The sequence below is a fragment of the Pelobates fuscus genome, chromosome 2, assembly GCF_036172605.1.
Source record: "Pelobates fuscus isolate aPelFus1 chromosome 2, aPelFus1.pri, whole genome shotgun sequence".
NCBI lineage: Eukaryota > Metazoa > Chordata > Amphibia > Anura > Pelobatidae > Pelobates > Pelobates fuscus.
Window position 1 is genome coordinate 22128452 of NC_086318.1, and position 18465 is coordinate 22146916.

The 18465-nt window shown below is 40.8% G+C and overlaps 1 protein-coding gene across 2 annotated transcripts in view; it reads right to left on the reverse strand.

The window, feature by feature from the left end:
* Nucleotides 1-18465, reverse strand: part of FBXO16 (F-box protein 16) — a 57106-nt gene that overhangs the window by 17931 nt on the left and 20710 nt on the right. For both annotated transcript variants that reach the window (XM_063440806.1, XM_063440807.1), the window contains exons 3-6: nucleotides 17712-17747; nucleotides 8167-8373; nucleotides 7039-7203; nucleotides 1156-1379 (exon numbers count right to left, since the gene is read on the reverse strand). In XM_063440806.1, coding sequence (XP_063296876.1) covers nucleotides 1156-1379; nucleotides 7039-7203; nucleotides 8167-8373; nucleotides 17712-17747 — 632 coding nt within the window. The remainder of the gene's footprint in view (nucleotides 1-1155; nucleotides 1380-7038; nucleotides 7204-8166; nucleotides 8374-17711; nucleotides 17748-18465) is intronic.

Below are 18465 nucleotides of genomic sequence, written 5' to 3' on the forward strand. Positions count from 1 at the left end.
AAAAAAGCTTGCTGCAAACCTAACGTAAAAAATGCTACCTAGTAGTTACCCTACCTTATAGTCCCACATGAGTGTGCAAAATGTCTGCCATCACTGGCTACTTGATATACCTTGCTCTTAGTGTGTCCCACTTTATTACTTACCAGGCAGTCTGCCTCCTGGTGCCCACAGCAATGTTTAGCAAGCCTGCTGTATACAATCGCATAGTATAAGCTACTACATTGTACCTATCATCTAACGGAGCTCCATGTTAACATTTTATGCTACCCATGCTTATCTTATGCCTAGCGGAACTCTCCAGTTGCAACTAAATGGTTAAAACCTGTTATATATATAAAAATGTGCATGATCCTCAAATGTCACTTCACGTTTAAACATATTGAACTGAAGCTTGTCCATGATGCTGTGACCTATAGAAAGCTTGTTTGTAATTTTCATAACTGCACGACCAAAATAAAGAATAAAAAAAAAAAACCAAAAAAAAACAAAACATACATTTATAAAAACATTAGCAGGTGTAAAAGGCCCTGTCTATGACATCACTTGCTGCTGCAGCCTGGCACAGGTCAGAGTATTTTGGCGGTTGCCATCTTCAAACGGTCGTATTTTAAAAACTATAAATCCTACAGTGAAGAGCTTTATATTGTGAGAATCAAAAGACCCAGACCTACATTAGGGTTAGGGCGGTAAATGTGGCTATAATAAGAATAATAATATATATGTGAGATAACAGTAAGTGGTCTTGCTATACAAGAACACTTAATTACAACAATATTTATAGAAACGATAGGTTGAAGAGGGCCCTGCTCAAACAAGCTTACAGTCTATAGGAGGTGGGGTGTAAAACACATTAGGACAGGAAATAGCAATAAAATAAGGTGGGAGTGAGGCAGAGCTGGAGGAGAGAGTATAGTGCTGCCCTGTAGGAGAGAGCAAGAGACATATGCCAATTTTTTTAAATTTTAATACTGTGGAAAATCCCTTTGAAAGAATTTCTAAGAAATATAAAATTATTTGAAAAACTTATTCAAACATTTAATCAATCTTTCTATCTGTTTTAGTGATCACTTATAAGTAGATAAAGTTGTTTTGATGTTTTTCTTGCCCAGATTGGTTTTACTATTCAAGGTGTAAAATAAAGGATGTCTTACTTACGCTTGGCGTGCTTGCTCCATAGGGTCGTAGTTATCCAAGTAGTTGAATCTTACGGTGTCTGTTGGGTGTTTATCAGAGGAGCGCCATGGTGGAAGATCCTTTCCTTTGCTCTGTTGTTTGATAGATAAGGATCGGTGGTTGAAGGCCGATGATGACTTCATATCCAAGGCTTCTTTAGCAATTGGCTGAACGTCAGTAACCACAAAGTCATCTCTTGGAGGAGTCTGTGGGAGAGAGAGCATCCAATCAACATAACATGACAAGCAAAATTCAATAGAGCCCATAAGTGAGCTACCTACAGAGCCAATTTGGAGGTGCATTGGGGATATAAGATACAATTTAAGCCCAACTCCCATCACTCCCTGCCCTTGTACCAAGTTCTGTCCCATGTCTATGACATGAAACTTTATTGGACTGTAAGTGCAAAGAGGATCACAAAACAGTGTTGCTCACGTCACATTTTAAGATTTGTGTAGATTATATTTTATGCAACAAAGGTAGAGAAAGACGTTAGCTAACATTTCCAATATACTTGAATTCATTATTTGATTAATCCATAAATAAAAGTATGCTGATTACAAATGAAACAGTTAGAATAATTGACTGCTTAACCCCTTAAGCACACATGATATGTGTGACATGTCATGATTCCCTTTTATTCCAGAAGTTTGGTCCTTAAGGGGTTAAAGGGACACTCCACTGCCAAAATACAAAAGAAAGAAAAAGCACTTTTTAGTAGATATACCCCAAATGAAAACATGCATACATAGAATTATGTATTTTTTCATTGGGAATATATCTAAAAACAGCTTGCAAAAGTTGCAGTTCTTTTGTCTGCTGCCTTTGCAAACCCTCCCCTTCTAACCCCACCCAGACTTTCTGTGGCTGTCCAATCACAGACTTCCCAATGGAGTCTGAATAATCTGATCTATCTGTTCCAAATAATGGGGATCAACTGAATCCAGTTTCTGGCCCCTGAGCAAAGAGTGCAGATTGGGTCTTCCTATTAAACCATTGGATGGAGCTTTGTGTATGTGCTGCAGAAAAAGCACAGCTAACCAATCTGAGCTTCATATTGTCATGGTTAACCACCCCAACACGCAGATTGTAAAGCTACCAGAATTAAATGGGATAACTGGTCCTTAGAATGGCTGGGTTTATGGCATATAAATAAGAGAATAATCAAGGTCAGTCCATGTACAAATGGAACCAGAAGATGAGAGAACGAGAGACAATAGCCAGGTCAAGGATACCAGATAATAGAGTCGTCAAAGACAGCCGAGTCTAAACCAAAGTAAACAATGAGACAATAACGCACTACTGTATTGGGAACACTAAACAGGGCACAGAAGAACTAACCAACACTTGGCACTATTTACATGCTACCAATGGTTGTTGAAAATGATGCAATTCCACATTACTAACCTGATGATGTCAACGCACAGGCGATACGTCATAAAAGAAAGGCAGGGATGCACCGTCTGGCATTCAAATTTCCAAAAGAGGAGTCAGATGCAGAGAGGAAATTTTGACTCCAATTTTGAGCACCAATTGACCGGCGCAAGGTAAGTATAGATATACAAACACAAAGCCATCCTTACAAATATACAAAGAGCGATACCTTAGATCAGGGGTTCCCAATTATTTTTCCTGTGGAACCCTTTGACATAGTATACCAACATCGTGGAACCCCCGAAAAAAAAATTGTGCCGTAGCACAAACCATTTAATAAGTGGCTTTTTTATTATCATTTTTAAATATTTTGCTCATAAACTGTTTAGTCTTATGATACTCCTGAAGCTTTCCATTGAAAAAGGCAATGTCTTTATCTTAGTACGCTGCGTGGTTTTGCTCAAAATAATTTAGCAGGTGCGAACGATCTGTTTGGAAATATTTTATTGCAAAGTAAGCATTGTGCTTGAGGAATATTTTTATTTCTGGCACTTGTGAATCCAAATGATAAGTAGCTGTCATTATATTCTCTTTTCTTTGTTTGAGAAGAAGATTGGGTAGCATTGTGTGTCACTTGTCTGTTATTTGAGGAACAGTAGATTCAACTATTTGGGACCTGTTTTCTTGATTTCTTGTTGTATCTTTTATCTCAGTTCAGACGAATAGTTAGAAATAGTAATACTTTTATCCCCCTTTTCTCCTGTTCCTTTTTTCTCTTCCTCTTTTACTTGTTCCCCTCCCTCTCCCCCCTCCCCCCCAACTCATTAATGGAGTACCGTGATGGAACAACAATGTGAAATACGCTGTAATGTAAAATGTGATTCCATTGCTGAATTGAGCTTTAATATTTATGATGGGTATTTTTTCTGTTATTTTTTGTTATTTCTAAAACTTTTCAATAAAAATAAATTACATTTTCAGTCAGTCTTGGAGTGTAAAAAAACACTTCAGTACAGATTTCACTACCAGACTGCAAAGTAAGCTGTTTTAACAGCTTTTAGAAAGAAATGATTTTTTTTGGTATATCACTGATTTCTACAGATAGTAAGCAGAAAAAAAAGTACCGGTATATGTAAATAAGTTTAACCAACAAAAAAATATGAGAAGCCCAATCCAAGTAATTTGATTTTAGCTGCAAACCTTTAACACAATCTCTACAAAAAAATTTAAATAAAGAAACCTATCCCCACATGCCACAATGGGCTTCTCTAAAGGGCAATTATCTGTAAATCCTTTCTCCTGTGGCCTGTGAAATGGCTGATGGAGGGCGGGCTGACAGCAGGCATGCATAACGGCACAGTCTTGCGATCTCTTTATAAGATCGCAGTTGCGCAATCTCTGCTGTTTACGACCTTCCGGGAACAGCAGGGAACGATGGCCATCTTGAATGTGGCAATTCACGGCGGAATCTCAAATTTATTCTCTCGGAACCCTAGGATTCCGCGGAACACCAATTGGGAAACAAGGCCTTAGATATTTCTAATTCTATTGCTCAATATTTCTATTGAGTTCATTTTTCACCTTTTCATGAACTCTTTCACAAATAGAGTCCCAAGTCTGTACTTGTTATACAGTTGTTATACTTAATATCTGTATTAGTCCCATGACCTAACATTTTTACAAATCTTTATTTTCTATTAAATGTATTTCATTTTTTGCCTGAGTGAAATGCCGTACTCTTACATTGTATAGGAGAATGTACTGTGAATGACATTTTTATATTTTTTTTAAGTGCTAATTAAGTGGCATTAAACATTGAATCTATATTTAGAATTTTTAATATTAACAAAAAAAAATATATTAAAACCACAGATACAGGTTTTAAATTCTCTGGCAAGCACCACTTGTCCTCCACAACTTTACATTTGTTCTAATACACCTTCACTGACCAACTCCTGCCCTGCGTAGCTCACTCCTACAAATCATCAATGACCACAAATGGCTTCTACATTCACTACCACATTCCAATAATGACTACCAAGCACCCCCACACCCCACATTCACTCCTACATACAGTTGCAAGAAAACGTATGTGAACCCTTTGGAATGATATGGATTTCTGCACAAATTGGTCATAAAATGTGATCTGATCATCATCTAAGTCACAACAATAGACAATCACAGTCTGCTTAAACTAATAACACACAAAGAATGAAATGTTGCCATGTTTTTATTGAACACACCATGTAAACATTCACAGTGCAGGTGGAAAAAGTATGTGAACCCCTAGACTAATGACATCTCCAAGAGCTAATTGGAGTGAGATGTCAGCCAACTGGAGTCCAATCAATGAGATGAGATTGGAGGTGTTGGTTACAGCTGCCCTGCCCTATAAAAAAACCACACACCAGTTCTAGGTTTGCTTTTCACAAGAAGCATTGCCTGATGTGAATGATGCCTCGCACAAAAGAGCTCTCAGAAGACCTACGATTTAGAATTGTTGACTTGCATAAAGCTGGAAAGGGTTATAAAAGTATCTCCAAAAGCCTTGCTGTTCATCAGTCCACAGTAAGACAAATTGTCTATAAATGGAGAAAGTTCAGCACTGCTGCTACTCTCCCTAGGAGTGGCCGTCGTGTAAAGATGACTACAAGAGCACAGCGCAGACTGCTCAATGAGGTGAAGAAGAATCCTAGAGTGTCAGCTAAAGACTTACAAAAGTCACTGGCAAATGCTAACATCCCTGTTAGCGAATCTACAATATGTAAAACACTAAACAATAATGGATTTCATGGGAGGATACCACAGAGGAAGCCACTGCTGTCCAAACAAAACATTGCTGCACGTTTACAGTTTGCACAAGAGCACCTGGATGTTCTGCAGCAGTACTGGCAAAATATTCTGTGGACAGATGAAACCAAAGTTGAGTTGTTTGGAAGAAACACACAACACTATGTGTGGCGAAAAAGAGGCACAGCACACCAACATCATCCCAACCGTGAAGTATGGTGCCTGGACAGATTGCTATCATCGAAGGAAAAATTAATTCGCAGGTTTATCAAGACATTTTGCAGGAGAACTTAAGGCCATCTTTCTACCAGCTGAAGCTCAACAGAAGATGGGTGTTGCAACAGGACAATGACCCTAAGCATAGAAGTAAATCAACAACAGAATGGCTTAAACAGAAGAAAATACGCCTTCTGAAGTGGCCCAGTCAGAGTCCTGACCTCAACCCGATTGAGATGCTGTGGCATGACCTCAAGACAGCGATTCACACCAGACATCCCAAGAATATTGCTGAACTGAAACAGTTCTGTAAAGAGGAATGGTCAAGAATTACTCCTGACCGTTGTGCACGTCTGATCTGCAACTACAGGAAACGTTTGGTTGAAGTTATTGCCGCCAAAGTAGGTTCAACCAGTTATTAAATCCAAGGGTTCACATACTTTTTCCACCTGCACTGTGAATGTTTACATGGTGTGTTCAATAAAAACATGGCAACATTCCATTCTTTGTGTGTTATTAGTTTAAGCAGACTGTGATTGTCTATTGTTGTGACTTAGATGATGATCAGATCACATTTTATGACCAATTTGTGCAGAAATCCATATCATTCCAAAGGGTTCACATACTTTTTCTTGCAACTGTACCTATAATGACCACCAACTATCCCCACCGCTTCCTCATTCATTCCCACACACCTATAATGACCACCAACTGCCTCCACACCTCAATTTACTTCTGCATACCTATAATGCCCTCCAACTGCCCCCACACCTCACATTCAATCCTACATATCTATAATGACCACCAACTGCCCCCACACCTCACATTCACTCCTACATACCTATAACGTCCACCAATTGCACCCACACCTCACATTCAATCCTAAATACCTATAATGACCACCAACTGCCCCCACACCTCACATTCACTCCCACATACATATAATGACCACCAACTGGCCCCACACCTCACATTCAATCCTACATACCTATAATGACCACCAACTGCCCCCACACCTCACATTCACTCCCACATACATATAATGACCACCAACTGCCCCCACCGCTTCCTAATTCACTCCTACATACCATAATGCCCTCCACATGTCACACTCGCTCTTATACACCTTCATTGACCACCTTTGTACACCTCACTCTCACATATCTCCACTGATCAAATGCCTTCAATACCACACACTAATTTCCACATACATTCACTGACCACCAACTGATCCCATCAACACACATTATTTTCCATTTCTCTCATTGACTGCCAACTGCTTTCCACATGTCACACTAGTTCCCACATATCTACAATGGTGAACAATTACCCTTTACACCACATTAGGTCCACATACCCTCTGTGAACATATCTTGCCCCCTGTGTATAACAATCTGCCCTGTACTAATCACACTCACAAAAGAATGACTTATTTGGCTTAGAAAACAGTTATAGATAACAAACATTGTTTACAGATATACTCACCCTTGGTCTGGTGACATTCAAATCTTTTACCATCTCAATGTACTGCCTCTTCCAAATACATTGTTCATATGGTGTGGGGGTAAAATTAATATACCATCCAAAACGCAGGCACTTGGGCATCCACAGCTGATCTAGTTCCGTTAGGCTCTTCCAGTGCCAACTCACCTATATAGACAGGAGAATCAGATATACCTAGATATGTTTACCAGACAGACAGTGACAGCCATGTTCTGGACATGACACATTGAAATCATGTTAGTGGCTAATATTCCTAGTCCCAAGCAAGTCTCCAAAGAAGTGACACTTGCCTGTCAGAGAGCTCTGATTGTTTGGCTTACAATTAATATTATGCATCAGGTTTTTTTTATTGCTTTTTTTGTGATTCAAATATTTTTTTTTATTAGTAGCGTCAGGAATCAATGGACTTTTCTTTGGCCTTTTATGGGGCTGAAAATAAGAAGAGGAAACAAGACATCTGACAGTAAGATATGTGCTATTTATTTGCCCCCCAGCCCCCTCACTATTATTAAGGTGAGAGGTGACAGAATAGTTTTATATTGGGGAGGGATTTGGGGACACCAAGCCTGCCTGGGGGGACTAAACACAATTTTGAAGGGGTGGACAATGGTATTTCCACCCCCTTTCTATGCATTACAAATAGCCTCCAGAGGGCTGGGGGGACATTAGCCCACCATTTATCATATAAATTATAGCCAACACATTTATCGGATTCGGCTGCTTGAACTTCTGCTGGCGTTAAATGCAGCCGAACGTTTATAAAAATCAGCCGAGAAGAGGGGATAATTATAGACTGTTTTTGCCGACAGAATTAAAACAGGGCCTAAGCTCAAACTTTTTCCCTTTTCTCCGGGCGATAGTTTTACTTTACATAAATCGTGCACTAACAGCTACGTTCCATCTGTCAAAATCGCACCATACCTTGATTGTAATAAATACACCAATAAATGTACAGTCTGTTTACAAATCATTATTCTCAGACGCAATCCATGATTACACATTCTGACAGGGACAAATTGCACGTTACTTTTGCAGGCTTTCAGTTACATATTTTTGTAAAGAAATTGTGACATGATCCCTTTCACTCTGCGAGGTTCAGATTGCACGCACCTGGGCGCAGCGGCAGAGGCTCCGAGGGTCTAAGAAAGAAAATATGTATAAAGACAATACTCTGGGGAGAAAGGTTGTGAAATCCACAGACTCCTTCGGAACTTTGCCTTGCAGGTGATTGTTACAAAATCTCAGCTGCGATATGGTACATCTTTCAAAGAGGTCACAAAGGATCCTTCGCCTTTGGGCATCAGACCACTTGTCAAACTAAAAAACAAAATAAAACAAAGAAAGACATTAGTGCTATTAATAATATGGGATTAGTCCAGTTATCTCCTCCCGATCATTCATTTTCTTAGCATTACACCTTCCCTTTTCTACTGTTAACATGGTCTGTGAGAGAAGGTTTTTATAGTGTATACATATGTTTTCTTCCCGTACCCCTTATTTCGGTAAAAATATTTTTTAAATGCGGACTTAAATACAGATTTAGATTTAAAGGATCACTATAGTGTCAGGAAAACAAACTCGTTTTCCTGACACTATATCATACTTGGGGGACCCTCACCCTCAGGGTCCCCCTCCCGCTGGGCTGAAGGGGTTAAAACCCCATCAGCCACTTAACTTAATCCAGCGCCGTGCTCCCTCTGCGCTGGTGACCTATCCTCCTCCCCAAGTGGAGCGGAATGAGCATGCGCGGCAGGAGCCGCGCGCACATACTAACAGTCTATAGGAAAGCATTTCTCAATGCTTTCCTATGGACGTTCTGCACGCTAGATGCGAATTTCGCATCCAGCGTCGCAGATGTGCCTCTAGCGGCTGTCAGGAAGACAGCCACTAGAGGTTGGATTAACCCTGCTATGTAAACATAGCAGTTGCTCTGAAACTGCTATGTTTACATCTGAAGGGTTAAAAACATCTGAAGGGTTAAAACCTGGGGGACCTGGCACCCAGACCACTTCATTGAGCTGAAGTGGTCTGTGTGACTATAGTGTCCCTTTAATATAACTCTTCGCTATATGCTTACTGGGCAATGTTATTAAAGGGACAATTCACTGCCCAAAGACACAAATCACTGTATAGTAGATGCATCCCCAATGAAAGCGTGCATGCATTTAATTAATATTGTTTTTACATCGTTATTATATTGGTTTAAACTTGTAATAAATAAATATTGCACTATAGATTTGCCGACTGATCACTGCACTCCTCTTTTATCTCCTGTTATCCTGCTCTTGCTGCACTCGTCGAGTCACCTTAAATGTGTCTGTTAGTTTCGGGCACTGCCAGTGGAATGGAAATGGCGAGCTATGTACAGAAACGGTTTGCCAGTCTGTGTGAGATATCATGTAGATGTTACTAACACTGTGGGAACAGTTCAGGATGTGTCAGACTTGTTCCAATGGACAGATTTATAAACAGCAAACATATGTCTCTTGAAGTAACAGCTTCCTCTTCATTCACTGAAATAAATGGCATTAAAGGGCTGACTGGAGGAAAAATAGAAATGTTCTTACTTCTACAGTATCTCAGTGTTTAGGGCAGGCTTTCCCAAACTCCGGCCCTCCAGATGTTGCTGAACTACAACTCCCATGATTCTCAACCCATCTATTTCATTCATAGAATCATGGCAGTTGTAGTTCAGCAACATCTGGAGGGCCGGAGTTTGGGGAAGCCTGGTTTAGGGTGACGTCATTGTCTACAGGGGTCCAGACAAACCCCTAAAAATGCTCTAGGAGTGCATGCACGTTATATGTGTACACCTTTCATAGCATGCACAGCACATTTTCATTGTAAGTAGCTGTATAGCAAGTGTGGATGTGGGAAATGGAAGCAGAATTAACAATGGCCATGGCTCAATGGTGCGTCTTCTACAATGGCTGCATGTTTACCTGTCGGCCCTTCCTGGAGCAGAGGGCCATGTTTCTAAGAGCTATGGATCTGTAATGCTGAATGTGCCCCCCACTGTTCTGCATTTGCAGATTGTACGGTACACATACTGCATGTATTGTATATTCGTGTATTTAAAGAATGCACAAATAGAACAAGACTTAGAGTGGGAGCATCATGCTGTATAACTGGGTCACTTGGCTGGATAGAGTTACAGCCCATCCCATATCATTCACAGAACTAAGTATCTTAACTTCTCTTTAATTGTCTGCAAACATTCCAGCACTGTTACCCTCTCACCTGTGCAGGGATGTTACAGGGGCCCCTACACAGAGCGACTCTATCACTAAACATGGAAAGAAAGGGAGTATTATTTGCCGATCCTGCAACTAGATCTCATGTTTAGTAATGTGATCTGTTTATTTAGCTTCCGAGATGAGGTGGATAGGCTTAGAGTACTTTGACAAAGGAAAAAGCCTGTCATTCATCCACAAACAGTAGATATTAAAACAAATCTCTTATGTCAAATAAAGCAAAATGAAAGTATTAAAAAAGGAGTATTATACCCTCTCAAGGGGTTTCTCAGCTGGAGGAGGGTTTTGGGGTGGTGTTTTGTATTCACTGTGTATATTAAAGTTCACAAATGCTTTACCGGCAGAAACTAAAAGGAAGGAAATAGCAAACGCATATTGGCAGCTTGCTAAGTAAAGTGTACTTTGTGAGTAGTGATGTCCCGAACTGTTCGCCAGGAACCATTCGCCGGCGAACATACCTTGTTCGTGGCGAACGCGGCAGGCGAACATATGCGATGGTCGGTCCGCTACCTATTCGTCATCATTGAGTAAACTTTGACCCTGTACCTCACAGTCAGCAAACACATTCCAGCCAATCAGCAGCAGACCCTCCCTCCCAGACCCTCTCACCTCCATGACGAATAGGGGGCGGGCCAACCATCGCATACGTTCGCCCGCCGCGTTCGCCACGAACAAGCTATGTTCGCCAGCGAACGGTTCCTGGCGAACAGTTCAGGACATCACTATTTGTGAGATTAATCACATTACATGTAGGATCTTTACCTTACTTTAGATGAAAGGACCCTGTAAACACCTCGGCCAGGTACACGCATGTTAAATCCATACCTTGTTTAACATACACTGCCCAGACTTCTTTGATTATTTTTCTACATAATGCTTTAAAAATGGGGGTTCTCTTTAACTGAGAACTGATTTCACAATGTAGTTAGACAGGGATAGTTATATAGGACAACAAATAGGAAAGCACGCATTCAAGCAACCACCAGAACACTTTGAAAGGTGCTCAGTAATGTCCACACTTTTGTTCACAGAGCATTACACACTATATTAAAACATAACACATAGGAGCACACCATATGCTTAATAAAAAATATAAATCTTTATTGCCTATATTAAAAATCACTCTCAAGGATAAAGTCACATAGCAGCTCATCACATGACCGTCCGTAACAACAGTATTCATATAGCGGACACAATATATTTAACAAGCATACGGTGTGCTCCTATGCCTTATATATATAACATGGAAAGGAAGACAGTCGAAGTACAAATGTAACTGCCTTTGTCTTTGGAGAGAAAAATCAGTAACAACTGCAGGTTAACCAGGTGTAAAGAAGATGTCTTTGAAAAACTAGGGGCAAGCAGAGTATATTAGAACCAAAATATAAGCAGAAACAGTGCATGTCATGAAAGAATCATGACAGAATCATGCTTAAACTACAGATTGATCGGGAATGGCCAGTGGAATATGGGGCTTTTTAAAAAAAAAAAAAATCGTAAAGAAGTCCAGTGACTGACACTTAAGTTCACCTATACAAAGCATCTATACAGATGACAGGCTGTAGTGAAACTTAAGAAAATGCCAGTTAATAGACTTGGAAGCCACAGTTTAAATAGGTTTCCTGGGCAAACATTTGTTTGCATTTTATAAGTCAAGAGACCTTTTTGGCTGTTTGGGATGGGTAGAATGCAATGGTTCAAAAGACAATGAAACTCTACAATCCTTTAAACTAAGTGTACGTAATCCTCGACTCGGCACCTAAAATCAGTTGAGAAGTCATTTTAGTGGGTCCTGATTAGCAGGATTATACACAGCATATTCATCAGGTCCCACATTGACTTATTGCCTACCATAATTTACTTACAGAAACAGCACTGTCTCCCTCTAGGCCGGCATTAAAGACCCCTTTTAATAATGGGAAGGCCTAACTACATTGTGCAATAGTTATTTTAAGGTTAGTTATGTTCCAATTAAAATAATGTGCCTCAAAGCTAATGTCATGTAAAATATATATATAGAAGTATCAGTTCCTTAAATACTTCATTTACAGCAGTTTTAAAACAAAGCTATGGGATAAAAATAAACCCAAAATTTTAATGTGTTATATGAATAATAATAATGCAAAAAAATACATTAAACAGGTAACATAAAAAAATAAATAAATAAAAAACACCCTCAAATTTGCCAAACCAATATGAGAGGTTTATGGTATCAGTAGTTTATCCCCAAAGGGCTGTTCAACTCATCATATCGGATGATTGGAACTACTTTGTAAGCAGATAGCAGCCATACTAAGTTGTGTTTATTGGAGCGGGCTATGTGTCACTCTCTTAATAGCCATATCACTTACTGTTTATTTTAGCGGGCTATGTGTCACTCTCTCTTAGTAGCCATACCACGTAATGTTTATTGGAGCAGGCCTATGTGTCACTCTCTCTTAGTAGCCATACCACGTAATGTTAGTATCCATACCACGTAATATTTATTGTGTATCACTCTCTCTTAGTATCCATACCACGTACTGTTTATTGAAGTGGACTATGTGTCACTCTCTCTTAGTAGCCATACCGTGTACTGTTTATTGGAGCGGGCTATGTGTCACTCTCTCTTAGTAGCCATACCATGTACTGTGTATTGGAGCGGTCTATGTGTCACTCTCTGATAGTAGCCATACCAGGTACTTTTATTGGAGTGGGCTATGTGTTTTAGTAGCCATACCACGTACTGTTTATTGGAGTGGGCTATGTGTCACTCTCTTTTAGTAGCCATACCAGGTACTTTTATTGGAGTGGGCTATGTGTTTTAGTAGTCATACCACGTACTGTTTAGAGAAGTGGGCTGGTCTATATGTCACTCTCTGATAGTAGCCATACCGCGTGCTGTTTAGTGAAGCAGGCTGAGCCATGTGTCACTCTCTGGCTGCCTGATTGACAGCTCTTGGAGACAGGAACAGAGATGCAGTAATTCTTTCAATATGCTGTTATTATAAGACACTCTCAGAGCTGAGAGTTGGCACTGTGTGCTCTGTGCAATTTGTGACGGTGCTTTAAGAGACATTTTAAAAGAATGCCTGGGCACAACTTTAGGATATTTGCATATTATTACACCTCTTCTATTACACATGGGCAAATTCAAAACCAACCATGTAATCTGTAATAATACCCCCAGCATGACTCCTGTGCCAAGACTGTCAGCTGCTAAGGCTTAATCCTACATTAGTAAGGCTGGATGTGCGTCCTTGTTTTATAATTATCTGTGAAATCAAAATGTAACATTTAATAATAAAAGAGAAACGCTAATATTTCCCTGCACATTGGGATCAGGCTATATTAATAAAATTACAGAAGGAACCAGTCTCTGCCCCCCAGCAGGGCCGGATTAAGAGCACACTGGGCCTGGTGCTGACAATTATGATGGGCCTAATTACGGAATCTTATCGACCAAAAACATTAAAACAATCATACCTCCCAAGCGTCATGTATCTGATGGAGATGGTGCTGGAGGGAAACTCATAGGATGCAGCTATAAGAAAACACATACTCTATGCTAATATCTCTCTAATTTATATCTTTCGATTAAATCAATAACCCTTAACAGCAGTGTCCAGTGAAGCAGGCAGTCAATGGGCGGGATAAAAGGGTGGCCACCGGTGCGAATCACGTGACCAGACCTGCCAAAAGGGGAGAACATGCCCAAAAAGGGGGCATGTCTGTCCAAAGAATTTGAAGGACAGCCTGGCATGAATGCATGTCAGGCTGCCCGCCAATCATGCAGGCTGTCCAACTAAGGGCATACTATGCAGCACCCTGAGCTTGACATAAATGCGTCTAATGATGCGCTCACTCAATGCTTTCTAAGGACTGTCCCCTAGCACTCGCTGGTCCACTTGTCTCCTTACCTTCTTACTAGCAGGCAGAAGTTCCTGGTATATAGTCTGAGACAGATAAAAGGTGTATGTAGTGAGTGTAGCTGAATGGGGACATGCCACAGTGTTAGAGAGACCAACGTCTGCATTACCTAAACTAATTTTATTGTCAGCCAGTCCACACAAGTTTTGTTCCCATACATCCCTCTTAAGCTTCCAAACTTAAAGGGACACTATAGTCACCAGAACAACTACAGCTTATTGTATTTGTTCTGGTTAGTAGAATCATTCCATTCAGGCCTTTTGCAGTAAACACTGTCTTTTCAGAGAAAATAACTCCACTGGCCACTCCTTAGATGGCTGCTAGAGGTGCTTCCTGGGGCAGTACTGCCTAGTGTGCAGCACTGCTATTCAGTGTCTCCACCCTCGGCATGCAGACACTGAACTTTCCTCATAGAGATGCATTGATTCAATTTATCTTTATGTGGAGATGCTGATTGGCCAGGGCTATGACTTGTGATGGCTCTGCCCCTGATCTGCCTAGTTGACAGTCTCAGACAATCCTATGGGGAAGTATTGTAATTTGCTCAGACCACCACTTCTGATGATGTCAGCAGACAGTCAGTTCAGAGGCAGAGCCAGCAGCTGCAGACTTGAATACAAGTTATATTTTACTATACTTAGGGAGGCAAGAAGGGGGCAGGGTGGTGGTTTTAACATAATAGGGTCAGAAATACATGATTGTGTTCCTAACCCTATAGTGCTACTTTAAGCAAGAGTATGTGAAGAGTAGTTAAGGTTGCCACCTTTCTTGGAACAAAATACTAGCCTTAATCCTTTGTATAATCACAAGGAGTGACATCAGAGTGACATCTGTAAAATCACCAACAAACTACTCACAGTTTGATTCTGCTGTATAGATGGATTGCTCCCAGTGTCTCAGTCTCGCAAGTCACCCAGTGTCTCAGTGTCCCTATGTACCACAGTGTCAGTGTCCCCATGTTGCCCAGTCCCCTAGTCTCCCAGTGTCTCAGTGTCTCAGTGTGTCCCCATGTCACTAGGACACTGAGCGACATGGGGACACTTAGACCTGGGGACACAGAGACCCGGGGACACTGGGAGACATGGGGACACAGACATTTAGGGAAACTGGGAGAAATGGGGACACAGACACTAGGGACACAGACACTGGGAGACATGGGGACATTGAAACATTTGGGGACACTAAGACACTAGGGACACAGAGACATGGGAACACAGACACTGAGAGACTATGGGACACTGGGAGACTAGGGGACACTGGGAGACTAGGGGACACTGGCTGGGTGACAGACACTTGGGGACACTGGGAGACATGGGGACAGTTGTGGACATAGACATGGTGACACTAGGCACACAGAGACATGGGACACAGCCACTGGGAGACTTGGGGACACTGAGACACTAGCGACACTGGATGGGGGACACTGGGAGAAACAGCGTCCCCATGTGTCTCAGCATCCCCATGTGTCTCAGTGTCCCCAAGTGTCTCAGTGTCTGTGTCCCCATGTGTCCTAGTGTCTGTGTCCCCATGTGTCTCAGTGTCCCCATATGTTCCCTAGTGTCTCAGTGTCCACATGTGTCCCCTAGTGTCTCAGTGTCCACATGTGTCCCCTAGTGTCTCAGTGTCCACATGTGTCCCCTAGTGTCCCCATGTGTCCCTGCTGCCTTTCCCCCCCATCCCTCACTTATCTGAGCTGTCGAGCTGATGTCTGGACTCTGTGCTGTGTTGCTGGTCCCCACGGGTCAGTGAGTAGTACAGAGAGGCAGGGATATGCATAGACATAAAATACTAGACGCCGCATTGACTTGGATCGGTCACAGTGTGATCTGCAGCATAGACATGTCTATGATCTGCAGAGCAAGGTCCTCAAAGTAAACATGGTTAGTCTTAAAATCCACCTGGAGGGTGTATAGATCCAGTAGCATGATGTTTAATCCTGGGATATTAAATAAAATTAACTGACATTTGCTGCTTTAAGACCTCTGTGGTTATTTACGTTATCGACTAAGTTTACTCAATACATTGAAATTATTTGAATTTCCTGATTGAAACTATGCGTTGCATTCGGATTTAGGTTTGCTAAAATTATAAGTTTAGTGAACTAACCCCACAATCTATCATCTTAATATACATGTTTTAAACTGGGACTGGATCTTTGCCTGATTTCTAATGTATTTACTTTTCACCTATTTTTAACTAATATGGATTTTGGAACTGTGCAAAATAAAATGTAGATATTTACAACTCTTTATTATTGTTAGCTCTGTCTTTTGCCCTTTGAAGTCCGCATGGAGATAGCATAAAGAGAATAGGAGAACAATCACATCACTATTTACTAAAGTGAGATTTGTCACTAAGGCAAAGTAAATTAAAAAAAATTAGGGACAGAAGTCCTAATATATAAACATATAATACCACACCGGGTGACCGGCCCAAAATGGCGCCCGCATTTCATGGCCCCCCGAGGTCAATGCGGCGTCTAGGTATTATATGTCTATGGGGATATGCTGTAACTTCCTATCCCTGCCTCCCTCCACACACAGTGACCCCTACTGGCCGGTGCTGGTATTGCAGAGTAATCTCCACTTATTCTGAGAAAAATACCTGCATTTGTATTGCCAGTATTACTGCAATACCGGCACGGCCAGGCAGTCTCAAATACCATCTGTGCCAGTAAAATACCAGGCAGGTGGCAAACCTAAGAGTAGTGTGTGTGTAAAAAAAAAAAAAAAATTTAAAAAAAAAAAAAAAAATTTTTTTTTTTTCAATGGGCCTATTCCATGGGCCTGGGCCTGGAGCTGCAGCTCCATCAGCCCCTATGTTAATCCGGCCCTGCCCCCCAGTCCTCACCCACGGTCAAAATACGGTGGGTTAAATAAGTCATCTGTAACTGCCCACTGTTTAGCATAAAGTCGTTCGATGGGGGACTTTAATTAATAATGGACAGGAAGCTGCCAGTGATTCTGCACGTGCTACTCATAGCAGACTCAGACCTTTAACATTAGCATTCCTATATGAAGCGCTAAAGGTTGAGCCTGCTATCAGTGGCTCAGCAGTATGTGAGTGGAACCAATATACTCTTTATGTACGTCTATGTGAATATGTGATATACTGCAGTATGAATTGTTCTATGATCTGAATTGGTGGTAATATTTTGTGCAGTTTTGTGTGCGCTTATATTTGGTTCATTGAAATTGTATTTTAAGATGTTTAGTAGCTGTCAGTCTCTTTCCATGAGTGGACTGATACTAATAAACAGAGTTATGCACTAACGTGTCAATTGTTTGGAAATTCAAAGTGAATTTAACATTTTAAGTCACAAGAGCTGAATTGGGAGCTTTTTCCACATTTGGCTATTTTGTCTCTAATGTAAAATGTGCTTTGAATTCCTGATTATTCACACATTAGTGATTAACCCTAACAGACGCCAACAGGGTGAGTGAACGTGATAGATTATAATTACAGCTTTAAGCAGGACACATTGCAGCTTACCCACTTTCCGAGTAAGGATCCTCTTTCTTCAAACACCTATGGAAACACAGATGTACAATTAGCCGAGATGGATCGCGCAGAGTTAAAATATCTGTGATGGCTTTCACCTTTCCCGTAATACATGCATTTTGAATATAGCTTAAATTAAAAAAAAAAGCTTATTTCCTCAGTTCGGGAAACACGGGGGGCTAGCAAAGAGATCTTTACAAGTTGTTGTTGGAAATACCCCCTAATGAAAAAATAAATGCATGCATGTTTTCATTGGGGTTGTATCTCCTAAATAGGTTTATTGTTATTATTTTTGCACTGTGTGCAGGAAACATGTCTTGTCATCAAAATGTACCTTCATCAGGAATCCCTCATCACCTGTCGGCTGAACGTTTTGCCGTAATAATGTGTGTCTTGTATATCCCCTGTACAGCATTGTAACATGTAGCATTCCTTATACACATTAAAGAAATCTGTCATAATTTGTTTACTAAAAAAAACTGAAAATGAAATATTACATGAAATATGGTCATTGGTATTACTTTGCTACGGTGTATGCTTATAACTAAATACCAAGCTTCAGTGCATTTACTGGTTAATCCACTGTTTTGCACATATAAGGCTTATCAATAAACTGTTTGGATTCCAATATTGTTGAATGGGTAAGGCAGTGGCTGAGTGACAGGCAACAGAGGGTTGTAGTCAATGGAGTATATTCGAAGCTTGGGCTTGTCACCAGTGGGGTACCTCAGGGATCTGTACTTGG